This window comes from Trichechus manatus, unplaced genomic scaffold (assembly GCF_000243295.1).
Source record: "Trichechus manatus latirostris isolate Lorelei unplaced genomic scaffold, TriManLat1.0 scaffold00023, whole genome shotgun sequence".
Classification (NCBI taxonomy): Eukaryota; Metazoa; Chordata; class Mammalia; order Sirenia; family Trichechidae; genus Trichechus; species Trichechus manatus.
Window position 1 is genome coordinate 8,989,077 of NW_004443959.1, and position 16,191 is coordinate 9,005,267.

General features: G+C 43.1%; 1 protein-coding gene across 1 annotated transcript; it reads right to left on the minus strand.

The window, feature by feature from the left end:
• Nucleotides 1-5,134: 5,134 nt before the first annotated feature.
• On the minus strand, nucleotides 5,135-11,705 carry RRM2 (ribonucleotide reductase regulatory subunit M2). Its single transcript, XM_004373065.2, has 10 exons — nucleotides 11,508-11,705; nucleotides 11,088-11,153; nucleotides 10,418-10,564; nucleotides 10,019-10,135; nucleotides 9,428-9,561; nucleotides 7,217-7,311; nucleotides 6,968-7,101; nucleotides 5,618-5,722; nucleotides 5,414-5,527; nucleotides 5,135-5,333 (listed from the first exon to the last, which is right to left on the minus strand). The coding sequence occupies exons 1-10, from the start codon at nucleotides 11,601-11,603 to the stop codon at nucleotides 5,181-5,183; spliced, it is 1,161 nt and encodes a 386-aa protein (XP_004373122.1). The 5' UTR covers nucleotides 11,604-11,705; the 3' UTR covers nucleotides 5,135-5,180.
• Nucleotides 11,706-16,191: the final 4,486 nt, after the last annotated feature.

Consider the following 16,191-nt stretch of genomic DNA (forward strand, 5'->3'; position numbering starts at 1 on the left):
TATCTTAGATGGCCGCTCACAGGCTTTTAAGACCCCAGACACTACTCACCAAGGTAGAATGTAGAGCATTATCTTTACAAGTAGTGTCATGCCAATTGAGCTAGATGTTTGGCCAGGGAACTTTTGATACAGGCCAACAGGGGTCAGTCAGTGACCTCAGGGAGAAAGCCTTTACCCCCGAAGGCAGATTCTATAATGCCAAAGCCAGGAAAACACTAGCATTCCTTATAATTGGGAGGAGTGCAAAGTGAGCAAAGCCTTTCTCGGTCACAGGCAGCCTCAGCGAGCACTTCCAAGTGCCAGTCGTTTAAACTCTCCAGTCCACCTACAGCCAGCAAGGCTCAGGCAGCCCCAACCACAAGGGGCCTGAAGTCTTCCCCTCAGTGTGTCAAGATCTCATCTCACTTTTCACCTCCAGATCTCAACTCTTGGCCCCCTGTTTGTCTCCGGGTTACACAGTGTGTAACACAATGTTTGGGTGATGCCCCTAAAATGTGGGGCAGGGGTCTCCCTTCACAGCCCTAGGGGTGCTGTTCCGTTTAGCTCCTCCTTGCCCTCAACTCACACTCCGCCATTGGCTGACACCCTCTTCTGTTTGTTCCAAGTCAGCACCTTGCCCAGCCCAGGCTGGACCCCAGAACCCCATCCTGGTGGTCCTGGGGCCAGGTTTGCCCCAATACCCACGACGCAGGAGACAGTACGTCTGGTAGGAAGATGAACTGCACCTACCAGAGACAGCTGAGAAATACTCAAGGTTTGAGCTTTCAAGCAAGTGCTTACAGAGAGAGGGTTTTTCCACATTTGGCATAAAAGCTAACTCAGGAACTATGTAGAGGACCAGAGGACACAGAAGACATTGAATAAAGAGGATGTCAGAACCAAGATGTTCCCCTCAGTCACACTGTGCCCAGGACTTCATCATTTACTGGGGGAGGCATGATTAAATACCTAAGCATGCAGCACAGAGAATCCACGTTGTCAGGTACAAAGTTATTTCTCCAGAGGCTTGTTCTAGGCCACAGCGTTTATCTCTGATAAGCCCTTTTGCCTTAAAGTCTTTTTTTTTTTTTTTTAAATGACCACTGTTTACCATGGTACATCTTTTTCCACCCCTTTACTTTATGTCTTTATGTGTGTGACTTTTGGAAATATAGCCAGAATTTTCTTAATCGAACCTGCAAAGTTTGTCCTTTAACTGATTATTTATATTTATCGTGCCTATTTTCCTGTCTACCTTTTATTCTGCACCATTTAGCATACATATTTTCTGCCTCCTATTAAAGTGATCCAGCTTCATTCCCCCACGCCCCTCTACTGCTTTGGAAGTGATATATTTTGGTTCTCTTCCAGTGGTTAGTTTTACAGTTTAATTTTAGGGTTGCTGTGAGTTGAACTCGACTCAATGGCAACGGGTTGTTTTTTTTAATCTTTATGGGAGCAGATTGCCAGGTCTTTCTCCCACAAAACACTGTTGGGTAGGTTCTAATCGTCAACCTTTTGGTTAGCAGCCGAGCACTTGAAACATTGCACCACCAATACTTCTGCCCTAATTGATTTCCTCATTCATCAGCCATTCATGGAGTACCTGATCCTTTGAGGGTCTTGTGCTAAGAGATATAAATGGATAAAAAAACTTGTGCCGTTAAAGAGAGCATTTTCTTACATAGGAAAAACATGGAAGAAATCTTAATCATGATCACAGCAGGAACAGTACAGCCGTTAATCCTAGTCCCAATCTCCCCGTTCCCCCAGCAGGAAAATGTCATCTCCATGAAGTCTGCCCTCACCAGTCACTTTCGTATTGTATTCCCGTCCCCACCTTAGAATTCTCTCCTGCTCCCTGTCTCCATAATTGCATCACCACCTCAGGCTTACTTATGTCGGCTCCAGAGAGGAATTGTCTTGTTCACTGCTGTATCTCCAGTGGCCATAACCAACCAAAACCAAACCCATTGCCGCGGAGTAGATTCCAACTCATAGCGACCCTATAACAGAGTAGAACTGCCCCATAGGGTTTCCAAGGCTGTAATCTTTACAGAAGCAGACGGCCACATCTTTCACCTGTGGAGCAGCTGGTGGATTCGAACTGCCAAACTTTCGGTTAGCAGCCGAGTGCTTAACCACTGCACCACCAGGGCTCCTGTGACCATAACAGTGCCTGATAAAGCAGGTGATGTGGTTAGCTGCCATCAAGCCCGCTCCCAACTCATGGTAACCCTGTGCACAATGGAACAAAACAACGCCCAGTCCTGCACTAGTGCCATGATTGGTTGCAGATGGAACCATTGTGATCCAGAGGGTTTTCATTGCCTGATTTTTAGAAGTAGACCACCAGGCCTTTCTTCCTAGTCTGCCTTATTCTGGAAGCTCCACAGCAGCATAGTAACACGCAAGCCTCCACTGACAGTGGGGTGGGTGGTTGCTGCACATGAGGTGCATTGAACCCAGGTTTCCCTCATGGAAGTAGAGAAGTCTACCACTGAACCACCATTGCTCCCATGGCAAAACAGTTAATCAAAAAACCAAACCAATTGCCTCAAGTTGATTCCAACTCACAGCAATCCTACAGGACAGAATAGAACTGCCTCATAGGGTTTCCAAGGCTATCATCTTCACAGAAGCAGACTGCCACATCTTTCTCCAGAGGAGCTGCTGGTGAGTTCAAACCACCGACCTTTCAGTTAGCAGCCAAGCACTTTAGCCAGAGCCACCAGGGCTCCTAACGAAGTAGTTACTATTTATTAAATGAATAACTGAATATCAGGGTGGCACGACATATAAGGAATAATTTGGGAATGGATAGGGTATTGTAAATTTTACAAGGTTTTATGAAAGTGGGTGGGATTTTGAGTCAGGGAAGGGCATTTATACACAAAGGAACCAATCTAATCCCCTGCAAAAGTCCAGATAGGTCAATTTGATGAGGATGAAAGCAAAACAGTAGCTGGGAAGACTTTTGGCCATCATCTGTCCCTACCCCGTTATTTTACAAATGGGAAAACAGAGACCCAGAGAAGTGACTCACCCAAGATTTTTAGAAAATTAAAACTCTACTGAATCCTGGGCTTCACAATTCCACGTGTGGTATAGCTTTGGGCATCAGCTTTCAGGTACACTTGGGACTCATACCTTGTGCCAGAATAGGCATTAGAAAAGCCCTTCCCCAGAACTGAAGAATAGCGAACTAGTAAGCCTTTACAAAAAAGACTTCCCATTTTCTCTTCCTGAATCGTAAACACAAATTTTATCGCACTCAAGGAACTGATATCAAAAGTTTTATTTTAATCATATAACACTTGTACAATATTCAGTTTTAAGACTTTGAAATGTTTTACACTAAAACCTGTTTCCCTTTAAATAGATTGGGAATTGGAATCTGAGTTGGCAGATGTTCACTCTCGGATTACACTTTAGGTGAAATCCTCAAGTCTGATTTTAAACTTGCCCTGTACCCACAACGGAAGGGTGAGTGTTTTTACATCTTAGGGATGCACAAGTGTGAGGACTTATTAACTTTAGGTAACAATAATTTAAAAGGATCCCATATTACAGGAATAAAAAAAACTGACTATTTACACAATAAATGTTAAAGAAAATTAATAAGACAACCGGGCAGTGGTCAAACAGCCAAAAATCAATACAACTGGCTAACAAACGTGCTGATCAATGTATGTCATGAATTATTTTCTTGACTTTTTTTATTTTGGGGGAACACAAAGGCAGATGATTTAATATAAGCCCTATTAAGTATATGTTAGTCTATACTTCCTCCTGAAATAAAAAAAATATTTGCATGCAACACTAGTTTCCCCTTAGAAGTTTAGGAAACCACCAGGGTGGTGCTCAGATTTAGATAAACGTTAGAAGTGATTGCACTGAGCAATGTCTAATCAATTACAAAGTTTGAGATAGTGCTGGGTATATATTTCAAAGTAGGAGCTACAGGTATCATCTAAAAGGACTCATAGAAAAAACATTTTCTAATTTCAAAGACGTGGTAAATATAAATGGACTAAATTAACAGCACCTACTTACACACAAACAAAATCAGGAAGAAACACTCAACTTTTAAGAGAGTCCATTTTAGTCCTGGCCTTACTACTTAACAGGGACAAGATCTTGGCTGGGTCATTTTGTTCAAGGCTGATTGGAAAATCAATTTACAATAATACTATCTTAGATCCCACCCAGAAGACTCTTTGAGGACCATGTCATATCAATTAGAAGTTGGGGGAAATACAATTTGAGAAATAAAACAGTATTGCCGCTCACATGTGTCAGACTCGGCTCACTAGCCAGCCTGGATTATACCTCAGTTCCTAATGATTTAAGTTAGGAGCTTCTTTCTCTGAGATTAGCCTTTAACAAACTAGTTTTCCTTGATCTCTTATTTCAGGACGCTCTACCTCAGCATGTCTAGTTGGGGTACGGGATAAAAAGCACTACTCAGCTTCTATGTGGCATCAACTGGCTAAAGCCGAGGCATGCACAGAGTTGACTATGAAATTGATCTTAAAGTACTCTAATCCTTTAAGGAAAACAAAGTTTAGAAATAACACACCTAGTTCACACAGGTTTAACTTCTTTTAGTCACCTAGTGATTTTGAATTGGCTCCCATGAACAGTAGCTAGAATACTTTGTATGTATTTGGTGCAGAAACTAACAAAGTTAGGCAAAACCAGGCTTTCACCTTGACAGTACAATGTGTGTTTGTGTGTAAAGTGCCAGTTTTATATACAAACTAATAAGTAAAACTTTAAAATCTGCTTTGAAGCAGTGAGGCTGACATCTTCCAACTGACTGAACGTTTAAATCCTGCTGGATCAAACTAGCTTGAGCGTCTCCCCACTCTAAAGCCAAGATTACTGCTGGTATAGCTATAAGAAAAGTCCTCTGCAGCTAGTCTGCTTGCAAAAACCAAACACTGACAAGATTTTTCATGAAAATCCAAGTAGCCCGTCTTAAGATCTTCTCATTCTAGGTGACACCACTAGCATTTGTTAATAAACAGGATTGGTTTTGAGGTAGCTAATCAGTTTCTAAGATGTCATTAAAGAAGATTTCTCCTAGTTGGGTCAATTCCACGGTGCAGCTGGTCGATATAGTTAAAGTAGCTGATTTTTTTTGGATGAGAAGAAAAAAAAAAAATCAGCAAAATAACAGCACATCTTCAGTTCACTTAGAAGTCAGCATCCAAGGTAAAAGAATTCTCTGTTGGGCTGGACATCACTCCCATCCTCTGATACTCGCCCACTCTCTTCTCAAAGAAGTTAGTCTTCCCTTCTAGTGAAATATTCTCCATAAAGTCAAACGGATTTTCTACTCTGAACACCTGAAAAGGTTCACATCAAAATATAAATACAGAACACCAGTTTCAAAAAGAAACAAGAGGGGCGAAAAACAATATTTTACCTTGTTAAAACCAAGTTCCAGCATTAATCTGTCTGCCACGAATTCAATGTACTGCTTCATTAAAGCACAGTTCATTCCGATGAGCTTCACAGGCAAGGCCTCGGTAAGGAATTCCTACGGACCAAAACAAAGCTTCTGAATAGAAAAGAAGCATAAAGACATTTGTCTTCTAGCAAGCATAAGGGTGAAGCTTACATTACCCACCTGTTCTATCCTTACAGCATTAATAACTATTTCTTTGACTCTTTGCTCTGAAGGTTTGTGTAGTAGGTGTTTGAACATTAGACAGGCAAAGTCACAGTGTAAACCCTAGAAGAAAAAGTTCAAGATCACTATAGAGCCAAAGAACTTCTATCATTAACTTGGAATATGAAATCGCTTTATCTTTTTCTGCATGCTCCTTATACAACTTGCTTGGCAATACGACAAACATTTAAATTGTCAAAGGGATATTGACTACATCTCTATTCTGCTTATGTTGAGGCAGTCTCAGCCCCACCAAAGGCCCTCAGCGCTGCCACATAGATCATGACAGGTCTATGCCTTGCTGTTTTGTGTGATGGCAAAGCATGGAGCAGAAATTCCACTCAAAGTCTTCGTTCTTTCTACAGCTATGAGCTCTTTAATTTTGCTACTATTCCCAGCAGGAAAGACCATTCTCAGGAACTAGGCTAGTTAGCTTTTATATTTACAACCGAATGCACAGGAAATTAGTAATGCAATTTCAAGGTGAATCAAGTCTGCAAGTCCTAGCGCATTAAACCAAACCAAACCCAACCCATTGCCAAGTCGATTCCAACTCATAGCGACCCTATAGGACAGAGTAGAACTGCCCTATAGGGTTTCCAAGGAGCGCCTGGTGGATTCAAACAGCCAAACTTTTGGTTAGCAGCCACACTTAACCACTATGTCACCAGGGTTTCCCCTAGTTCATTAAACCCCCCAAATCCTTATCTTTCTATAAGGGAAGATCCTCCTACAAGAGAAGATCAAATGTTTGATCTGTACATTGGTCTCCAGGTATGTAGGTTCATGCTCCCTGCCTTCCAGATGTGATTTAAATTAGAAAATCGGGGCACCTTTATCTTTATTTTTTCAATTTAATCCAAGTGCATTCAAAGGCACATACTGGTACAGAATGGTTCTCATTTCATTGGGAAGCTTACCAACTCTGGGATTTAACAGTTATGCTGAGCTAACTTTGATGTACAGTAGGAGCACAAAGAATGCCAGGAAAAAACATCAATAATCAAAAATTGTAATAAAACATCTCTTGAAAAATCCCATCAATTACTTGTAGTTTTTTACAGTCAAGCCCATAAGGTAATATGTACATATAAATGCATTATAATATACTCAAGAATATGTGTAAAATAATTTGTTAATTATTTAAGGTATTTTACTCTTTGCTGAGTACATGGTTGAATTCACATGTTAAATGCAGATACAGTGCAAGCCAGTATCTTGTGTTCCCTTCAGTGAATACAAGATGGTGCCCGAGAGTCGTAGGTATTTAAAGAGTGTAGATTCGCCTGTTCTTTGATTTAGACTCACCTCATCTCTGCTAATAAGTTCATTGGAAAATGTGAGCCCAGGCATTAATCCTCGTTTCTTGAGCCAGAATATCGATGCAAAAGAACCAGAAAAGAAGATTCCTTCTACGGCTGCAAAGGCTACAACACGCTCTCCTATTAGGGTTAATATCAAAGTATTTGTAGTGAGTATTACTTTTCTGGGAAGGGTCAACAAACCACAACATTACTTAGAAAATGAAGTTTTAAGTAGGGCCAAGGGTATCCTTACCATAGGTAGCTTCTTTGTCCCCAATCCAACGCAAGGCCCAATCTGCCTTCTTCTTCACACAAGGCATCGTTTCAATGGCGTTGAAGAGAAATTCCCTAGAAGGCATGGATAGCATCAGCAATTACAGCGAAGGCCCTTGATTACAAACTTTTGGATACGCGGAGCAATGGGTCTGGGGCCAGATTCAAACACTGGCCAATCCTTTTCCCAAACGAAGAACTCAAATTGAAATGTTCTCTTTGCTGGTTTGCTTTTTCCTCTATAGTTATTTTTAAAATCAACATTTGATTTATACTAATACAAATTTGGAGTCATGGTGGTGTAGTGATTGAGAGCTTGGCTGCTAACCAAAAGATCAGCAGTTCGAATCCACCAGCCACTGTTTGGAAACCCTATGGGGTGGTTCAACTCTGCCCTATAGGGTCGCTATGGGTCAGAATCAACTCAATGGCAACGGGTTTTGATACAAATTTAGGTAATCTTTAGTGTATATTGAGTCCTAATATCTAAACTAAAGCTCTTAGCCCATTATATGAAGGGCATTTGTTATTGGCTTAATTATTTCAAGTCCAGATCATGACACATTTCACAGGCCTCATCTTCTTAAATTTGAAGAACCACAAAATCTTAACTGCTAGGACTGCTTAAGCTACGCTATTACCCCACTAGACAGTCCCCAAAGACTATCACTATCAGTCCTTTTAGGACCCAATTGCTATACTTCTATTAATAAAAGAATTGAACCAATAAACTAAAGATCTAAGATTGCTTCCTACTATAATTCTATGCTACACTGTTAATCCCAAGCCAGAAAAGTAAACTGATTGACCCCTACATAAATTCACTTAACCAGGTCTTCCTTGGAGCCCTGGTGGCACAACAGTTAAGAGCTCAGGCTGCTAACTGAAAGGTCAGCAGTTCGAATCCACCAGCTGCCCCTCAGAAACCCTATGGGGCAGTTCTACTTTGTCCTACAGGGACACTATGAGTCACTATGACTCTGATAGCAACGGGTCAGTCGGGGTTTTCCTTACTACCCTCCTCCACCTCGCATTCATCCCAGTACCCATTCTCAGGAGTCTACTGATGTCCCAGCCTGTTCCTTCCTGGATGACCTTGTTTTCTGAGGTCAAGGTCATCAAACACTATCTTTCCACCTCAAGGTTCTCCTTATTTCAGAAACCTGTGTCTGCCTCTACCTTGCTTATGAAGCTCAACCATCACGACCTTCCTGATTCTATCCCTTTCTGGTTCTTTACTCCTAATCAGATCTTCTCCCATTTCTGGATACAAAAGTATTCAAATCCCCCCCAAAAAAGCTTCCTCTATTTGCTAGCCTTTCGAGTTACCATTCATTCCTCTTCATTCTTCCAAGTAGTCTACAAATGCACTTAGATACTTCTAGGTTTTATTTTCTGTACTGTATTGCAAACTTCCTAAGAGGCAGGTTATGTTCTATTTTGTACCCTCCCACTACTCTGCCCTGCTCCACCCTCACAATGTGGTTCTCAACCCATTTGCTGCATGAGTAAAGATTGTCAGGGCCAGGTCTTAGTGCACCACAGACAACCTCTAGGGATGTTTTTTTCCCAAAAGTAAGGCATTAGACTGGATTTTCCACAATATACTTCCAATTCTAAAACTGGAACATCTAATAACTTTGTTTTTAAATGACTGGCTAATAAAGTGATTTTACGCCTATTTTTATGACTGTCTGCTCAGTAATTTTAGAGTCATTTTTCTATCCCAATATTCAAGGAGCCCGGGTGGCACAGTGGTTAAGCATTCAGCTACCAGCCCAAAGGTCGGCAGTTCAAACCCACCAGCCGCTCATTGGAAACCCTATGGGGCAGTTCTACTCTGTCCTGTATGCAGGGTTGCTATGAGTCAGAATCAAATGATGCAAATGATGCAAAAAGGTTTATGGGTGACACAAGCGATTTGCTTTTGGCTGCCAATCTCAAGGTTGGGGGTTTGAGCCCCATCTGGTGGCACTGCAGGAGAAAGGCCTCGCAATCTACTTCCATAAGGATTACAGCCAAGAAAATCCTATGGAGCAGTTTTACTTTGTAACACCTGGGGGCCATCATGAGTTGAAATCACCCAGACAGAAACAGGTTTTATTTTTGTTTGTTTATGAATGCAAAAACCTTAAAATAAATTAACAATTAGTGAGTCCTAAACATCCTGGCATACCACCCTAATACTCACCTTTCCTTGGAATCTTTAATGTAAGTGTCAATAAGGAGACTATACATTTCAGAATGTATGTTTTCCATGGCAATTTGGAAGCCATAGAAACAGCGGGCTTCTGTAATCTGAACTTCTTGGCTAAATCGCTCCACCTAGTGGTAAAATATATCAAAGTTAAGCCTGAGGAAAAATTACCAGCAGCTACTCACCCAGTCAATGGGTAACTGTCACATCACACTTCCTTTTTTGTACCATTATAAGAGTATTGATTTATTCTTTCCTAATTCATTCCAAGAACCCAGTCACTTACAACAAGGTATATATGCATTCAAATTATTAAAACAGCAAAGCCACAAAAAGGAGAGCAAATATAAGGCCCAAACTCGTTACCTATCATTTAACATTGTTTTTGAGATTCTATGCAAAATATCACAATGAAGAAATAACTGCAAAGCACATTGCAAAACAGGAAATGCCATGTAACATAAATAGCTTATAGACATATATACATATACATTCTGTGTAAGAGAATTATGAAGATGAGGAAAACAAATTTCTTCTATCTTAAATCTTCAGGTGAACAAAAGCAGATGTTTTCTGGAAACTCACCAAGTTTTCATTCACTATGCCATCACTCGCGGCAAAGAAAGCCAGAACATGTGATATAAAATATCTCTCCTCAGGCTTCAGAGCTTCCCAGTGCTGAATGTCCTTGGAAAGATCCACCTGAAGTTTAGAAGTCCATAATTTTAGCATAAAAGGAAGAGATTCAAACATGCAGGACCTAACACATATGTATAACTTGTCAATTTTCTTGAAGGCTACAAGCACCACTTGATAAATACATATTCTTTACATAGAGTTTCCTTTGCCAGTTAGAATATCTAACACCCTCAGTGGGCAAGTGTCCCCAAGAGGAATGTAAAGCAGATTTCAAATCATTTATAACCAGCTACCATTAAGGGTGTCTCCTGGAGTTGAGGGCAGTGCTGCAAGTTGCTGAATTACCTCCTCAGCTGTCCAAAAGGAAGCCTCGGCTTTCTTATACATCTGCCAAATATCATGGTATTCAATAGGAAAGACGACAAAGCGGCGGGGATTTTCTCTCAGCAATGGTTCATCCTCCACGCTGGAGGCAGGTACCTTCGTGTTCTCCTGTTAGAAGAGAAGGCAACAAAAATGTTGGCTAAATTTAGGTTGAACCATATGAAATGGCCATTTTAACGTTTGGGACACACTCAGTTATCGGCAATTTCATGTGGTTCGACCTGAACAAGGGCAGGAAATAAACCTTACTTATAACAAAATAGTATGTGAAGTATATACATTAAATAGTAGGTAAACGTTCTTCTCCGTATAATATATTAATATTAAACAATATGTTAAACATCACATAGGTATTATGGGTAACAAAGTGAGTATAATATAGAAATACGTTAGGAAATATACTTATCTATAATAGGAAATTATATACAGGGAAGGGCACTTTGGCGGGAAAAGGGGTGCGGGGGTGGGGGAGGAAGTGGTGGAATGATGGGGCAAGCGGGAAAACAGCTGAAGAGACAATGAGTGAAGTTGGCGCCAAGACCAGTCTCGGCAAGGCTGCCCCCTACACCTCTGGGCCTGTCTGAGCAGGCGGCCTCAGCACATTGTCCCGCCCCGAGAGCCAGTTACTCACCGGCTCCTGGAAGATCTTCCTCGCTGCCTTACTGGCCAGGACGCGGGCACTGCTGAGGGACGGGGGCTGCAGGGAAGAGGCACGGTGAGTGGGGTGCGGGTCTCCTCCCTGCCCGCCGCCCGGTTCCTCACCGGGCTCCTCACCCGGCCATACACATGTACCCAAACCAAAACCACTGCCGTGGAGTCGATGCCGACTCATAGCGACCCTGTAGGACAGAGTAGAAGTGCCCCACACGGATTCCCAAAGGATGTAATCTTTACAGACTCAGACTGCCACATCTTTCTACAGCGGAGAGGCTGCTGGATTCGAACCGGCGACCTTCCGGCTGCTGGATTGGAACTGCCGACCTTCCAGTTAGCAGCCTAGCGCTTTAACCACTGCGCCCCGCCAGGGCTCCCTATACACAGGCACGCTCACAGTGTTCTCCTTGTCCGCCAGGCTCAGCCCCTTCATGGGAGAAAGCTGAAGCTGCTGCTGGTCGATGGTGGCGAGCGGGACGCGGGCTGAGAACATGGCGATGGCGTGAGAGTCGGCGAGGTGCAGGCTGACAGAGCAGGGGACCTCACAAACCAGGCGGTACGGGCGGTTCCGCGCCCCTTAAGCGGCATTTAAATACCCTTGTAGGTTGCGAGCGAGCCAATGAGAAGGGGCTGTACCGCCTTCCCGTTGGATGCGACCAATCGCACCCTTGGCAACGCATAAGTGCAGATTCACGCGGGAGATTCAAGCGCAGGGCGGAAGCGCTCGCAGCAGGACATCCGGGACGCCCGGGATCCCCCACGGGGGTCCCCTTCCGGGATCTCCAGGAGCTGAGGATTAAATCGGAAACACTGCTGTCCAGGCCCCTGAGGGTCCCACTGGAAAAAGTTGCAGCCCACTCTCGTCTCAGTTACTGTGGCGCGCGCGGGCACTTAACCCGAAAACCGTTTGGCCTGCAGGAGGCTCGCTGATTGGTGCTCTGCGCGTCGCGCCCTAGCCCGCGGAGCGCGAGAGGAGTCTCGATTCTGCAGCTCCACCTCCCCGGAAAACGTGTCTTGTCTGAATTTGTTCCACCGTTTGAGCTAAATGATTTGCAAGGAGGTTGGTGCAAATACTTGTAAAACACCCTGGCAGAGGGGAGAAAGCATTGTCACGACCATTTAGATGAAAGGTTGGGGTGCGAGGCCAGAGAGTATTCCCTAAGGTAGGACAAGCTTGTGGGGTGGTCGGCGAAGACAGTGTAGACTAATGATTAGGACCACTGGTTGCTGGGTCCCGCGGCTCCAGTTACTGTGGGACTCGGACGTCACCTGACTTTCGTAAAAATTCGGTGCCTTCATTGGTAAATGGGACATGTTACTGTACCTAACCTATGGGGTTATTATTACGATAATGAGAGGATTAAATGAGATAATTCACGTAAAATGCCCAGTACCAAGTAAACCTTCAATTTAAATGATACAGAGAGAACGCCTTCAGTTGAGTTTTCAGCTGAAATACTGTCTGCTCTCAGACTTCATGGTCCCCTACGTCAGCATTGTTCTAAGATGCAATTTCCAGTCTGAGGATTTAGCAGTCAGTATCAGTTCATGAATTTTCATTTCTAACACAAACTAATTGACCAGTAAAAAATTGCAAACTGAGCAAAAAATCCTGAGAATGTTCAGAGAATTACTGAAGAACCAGTAACTCCTTTACTATTTATTGGGCCCCAAATAGCCGGAAGAGCTCGGCCGCTAACCAAAAGGTTGGCAGTTCGAATCCACCAGCCGTTCCTTGGATACCCTATGGGGCAGCTCTACTCTGTCCTATAGGGTCGCTATGAGTCGGAATCGACACAATGGCAATGAGTTTGGGTTTTTTTGGTAAACAGCTTGAAGAGGGGGTTGAAAACCTCCGTTAGAGTGAGGGTGGAGACATGAACTTATTAACAGTTTGTTTAGTTTGTATGTGGTTTTTCTGATTTGCCAGAGATGTTTGCCCTCAGGCCTGTCACTAAGAGAGACACTTAACACAGCCTTTTCTAGATATATAATACTTTATAGACGTTAGGGCGAGGAAGATACTTTTCCCACCTAGATGTATTTCTTCCATTTCTTAAAGTAGTACGTACGAGTGTTCAAAGTATTCTCAAGTTAGAGAAAGATTAACGACAATCATACCTCTTCCTCTTACAAAAGCAACAAGTAAAACTTCTGGTATGCATTTCTTTTAAAGCAACTCCCAGATATTGTCAATTTCACCCTTACCTCAGCACGCATCTCCAAAAAAATGGATATTTTTATTGATAATTGTATGGCTGATAGTCATTATCACATCTGAAAATTAATTCCTTGGTATCATCTAATACTCAATTCACATTCAAGTTTTACATAATCAATATTCAAAGTGCTACTTTGGGTAACTCCGTGTTTTATTTTAGCTCCTATTATACTGACTATAATTTTGTGAGGTAGTCAGAAATTATGAGTTCATTTTTAGTTGTTTTTTTCTGACTACCAAAACACCACATATCAATTGTAAAAAATGTGGAACGACGAGTACACATAAAGAGGCAGGGGGAAAAAAAGTCACCATTCTCCCCTTCACAGCCTCCCAACTTCTAGAACGTTTCAGCATCCTCCCTTCCTCCTCTTAAGGCAGGTTATTATTATTGCGCCGGTATACAAAGAAGGAAGCTGGCCAAGAGGGCTACGTGCTCTGCCAGGCTGTCACGCCTTTATGAGTCCACTGGGCCAGACCAGACCTCTGGCTCCCAGCGCCTCCTCTTTTGCCCTTGAGACCGGGGAGGAAATGGGGTCCGACCAGGCCCAGGCGGTACAGTCTCCTTAAGAGGTGACGCCGCAGGGTCCAGCCGGCCCCACGCTGCTCGGCCTGCCCTAGACTCGGGGGCTGCTCCCAAGCGCTGGGATCCTCCAGGTTTTTCCGCATTTTTCCTTCGGCGCGGGTGTTTTAAATCTACTCTATGATTGGTCCCGAAGAGAGACGGTTCCTCCCACAACTCCTCACGAAAGTCTCCACTTCATTCAATTCATTGGGCGCCTCGCGCTCCGCCCCCCCCCCCCCCCAAGTCCCGCCCCATTTCCGGCGCCCGCGCTCCCGTCGGCCACGCAGCGGGCGCGGGTAGGTTTGCTCCTGCGTGTTGCTGTGTAGGGTGGCTTCTAGCTAGTCAACCCATGGCCACGATTTTACAGGTCGAGAAACAAACCCGGGAAGTTCACGTGATTTTCCCAAAGCCACTCATTACTTTCTACCAGACACCATGCTGGGATTATCATAATAATGATAATAACACCCCACAGCTACAGGGCACCTGGGTCAGGGGCTTTATACTTTTAATCCAGACACCAACAGTGTGAGGTAAATACGTTTCGCCCTGTTTTGCAGGTGAGGAAACTATGTCCAGAGAGTCAAGGAGACTGCCCAAAGTCACAGGTAGTTAAACTGCATAGCTACGACTTTCCACCCTCAGCTTTTTTGTTGAGAATACACCCAGCAGAACATACACCAATTCAACAATTTCTACATGTATAATTCAGTGACATTAATTACATTCTTCAAATTGTGTCACCAGTTTCACCCTCCTTTTCCGAATTGTTCCTCCCCCATTAACATCAACTAACTGTCCCCTAAGTCTCCCTCAAGTTTTTATCATCAAAATTTTCAACATACAGAAAAAAAGAATTCTGCAACGATGGCCCACCACTTAGGATTCAACAGTTGTTTCCATTTTGCCGTCTTTGCTTTATCTCCCTCTTTGTATGTGAGGAGAGGCGTCCTGGTGGCAGAGCATTTAAAGCACTCGGCTGCTAACCGAAATGTAGGCAGCTGGATCTGGCAGTCTGCTTCCTTAAAGATTACAGCCTTGGAAACTATGAAGCAGTTCTGCTCTGTCTTACAGGGTCGCTATAAGTTGGAATCTACTCGATGGCAACAGGTTTGGTTTTTGGTTAGGAATCAGGAGACCTAGGTCAGAATTGTTTGGCTGCTAACCAATATGTTGGTGGTTTAAACCCACCCAGAAGTTCCGAAGGAGAAAGACCTGGCGATCTGCTTCTGTAAAGATTAAAAACAAAAACAGAAACTGTTGCTGTCCAGTCCATTCCGACTCACAGCGACCATACAGGACAGAGTAGGGCTACCCCATAGGGTTTCCAACGCTGTGATCTTTACGGAAGCAGACTGCCACATCTTTCTTTCTACAGCATAGATAACCCTATGGGGCAGTTCTACTCTGTCCTATAGGATCGCTCTGAGTCGGAATCAACTCCACTGCAGCGGGTTTGGTTCGGTGTATGTGAGGTGTTTTGTTTCCTGGAAAGTGAGTTGCAGGTATTATGACACTTCATTCTAAAATATTTCAGTATGTATATCCTAAAAATAAGGACATTCTCTAACGTAACCCAATACCATATTTACAACTAAGAAAATTAACCATAATTCTTTAATATCACTGAATATCTAGTACATATTCAAATTTTCCCAATTGTCTCAAAAATGTCTTTTATAATTTATTGGGTTTTATTTGTGAGTTTTTGGGTTTTTGTTGAATTTTTGTTTTTTTGAAGCAGCAATCAATTACGTGCATGCGTTGTGTCTTGTTATTATGCCTTTTTAGTCTCTTTTAATTAGAAAAGCTCTTTCACTTTCTTCCCCCCATGACATTGACTTTTTCAAGAGTCTAGGCCAGTTATCTAATGGAACGTCCTACAGTAAACATTTGTCTGATTGTTTCTTCACAGTGTCATTTAACTTGTTTTTCTAACTCCTATATTAACCAGCTGGTGCAAACCCATCAGCAGTTCTGGGGAAGAAAGACGTGACGGTCTGCTTCCTTAAAGATTACAGCCTTGGGAACCCTATGGGGCAATTCTACTCTGTCTTACAGGGTCCCTATGAGTCGAAATCAACTTGATGGCAATGGGTTTGGGTTTTTTTGTTTGTTTCTATTTAATATAAACTGGTGTCTAAAGGAGCCCTGGTGGCACAGTAGTTAAGCTTTTGGCTGCTAACCAAAAAGTCAGCAATTTGAATCCACCAGCCACTCCCTGGAAATCCTATGGGGCAGTTCTACTCTGTCCTGTAGGATCACTATGAGTCAGAATCAACTCAACCGCAATAG

Coding starts and splice junctions, on each gene's coding strand:
- RRM2 (XM_004373065.2), bottom strand. CDS start 11,603: ATGTTCTCAGCCCGCGTCCCGCTCGCCACCATCGACCAGCAGCAGCTT. Junction 11,154..11,507: donor TGGCGGACAAGGAGAACACT/GTGAGCGTGCCT, acceptor TCTTCCCTGCAG/CCCCCGTCCCTCAGCAGTGC. Junction 5,334..5,413: donor TGGAACTTGGTTTTAACAAG/GTAAAATATTGT, acceptor GAACCTTTTCAG/GTGTTCAGAGTAGAAAATCC.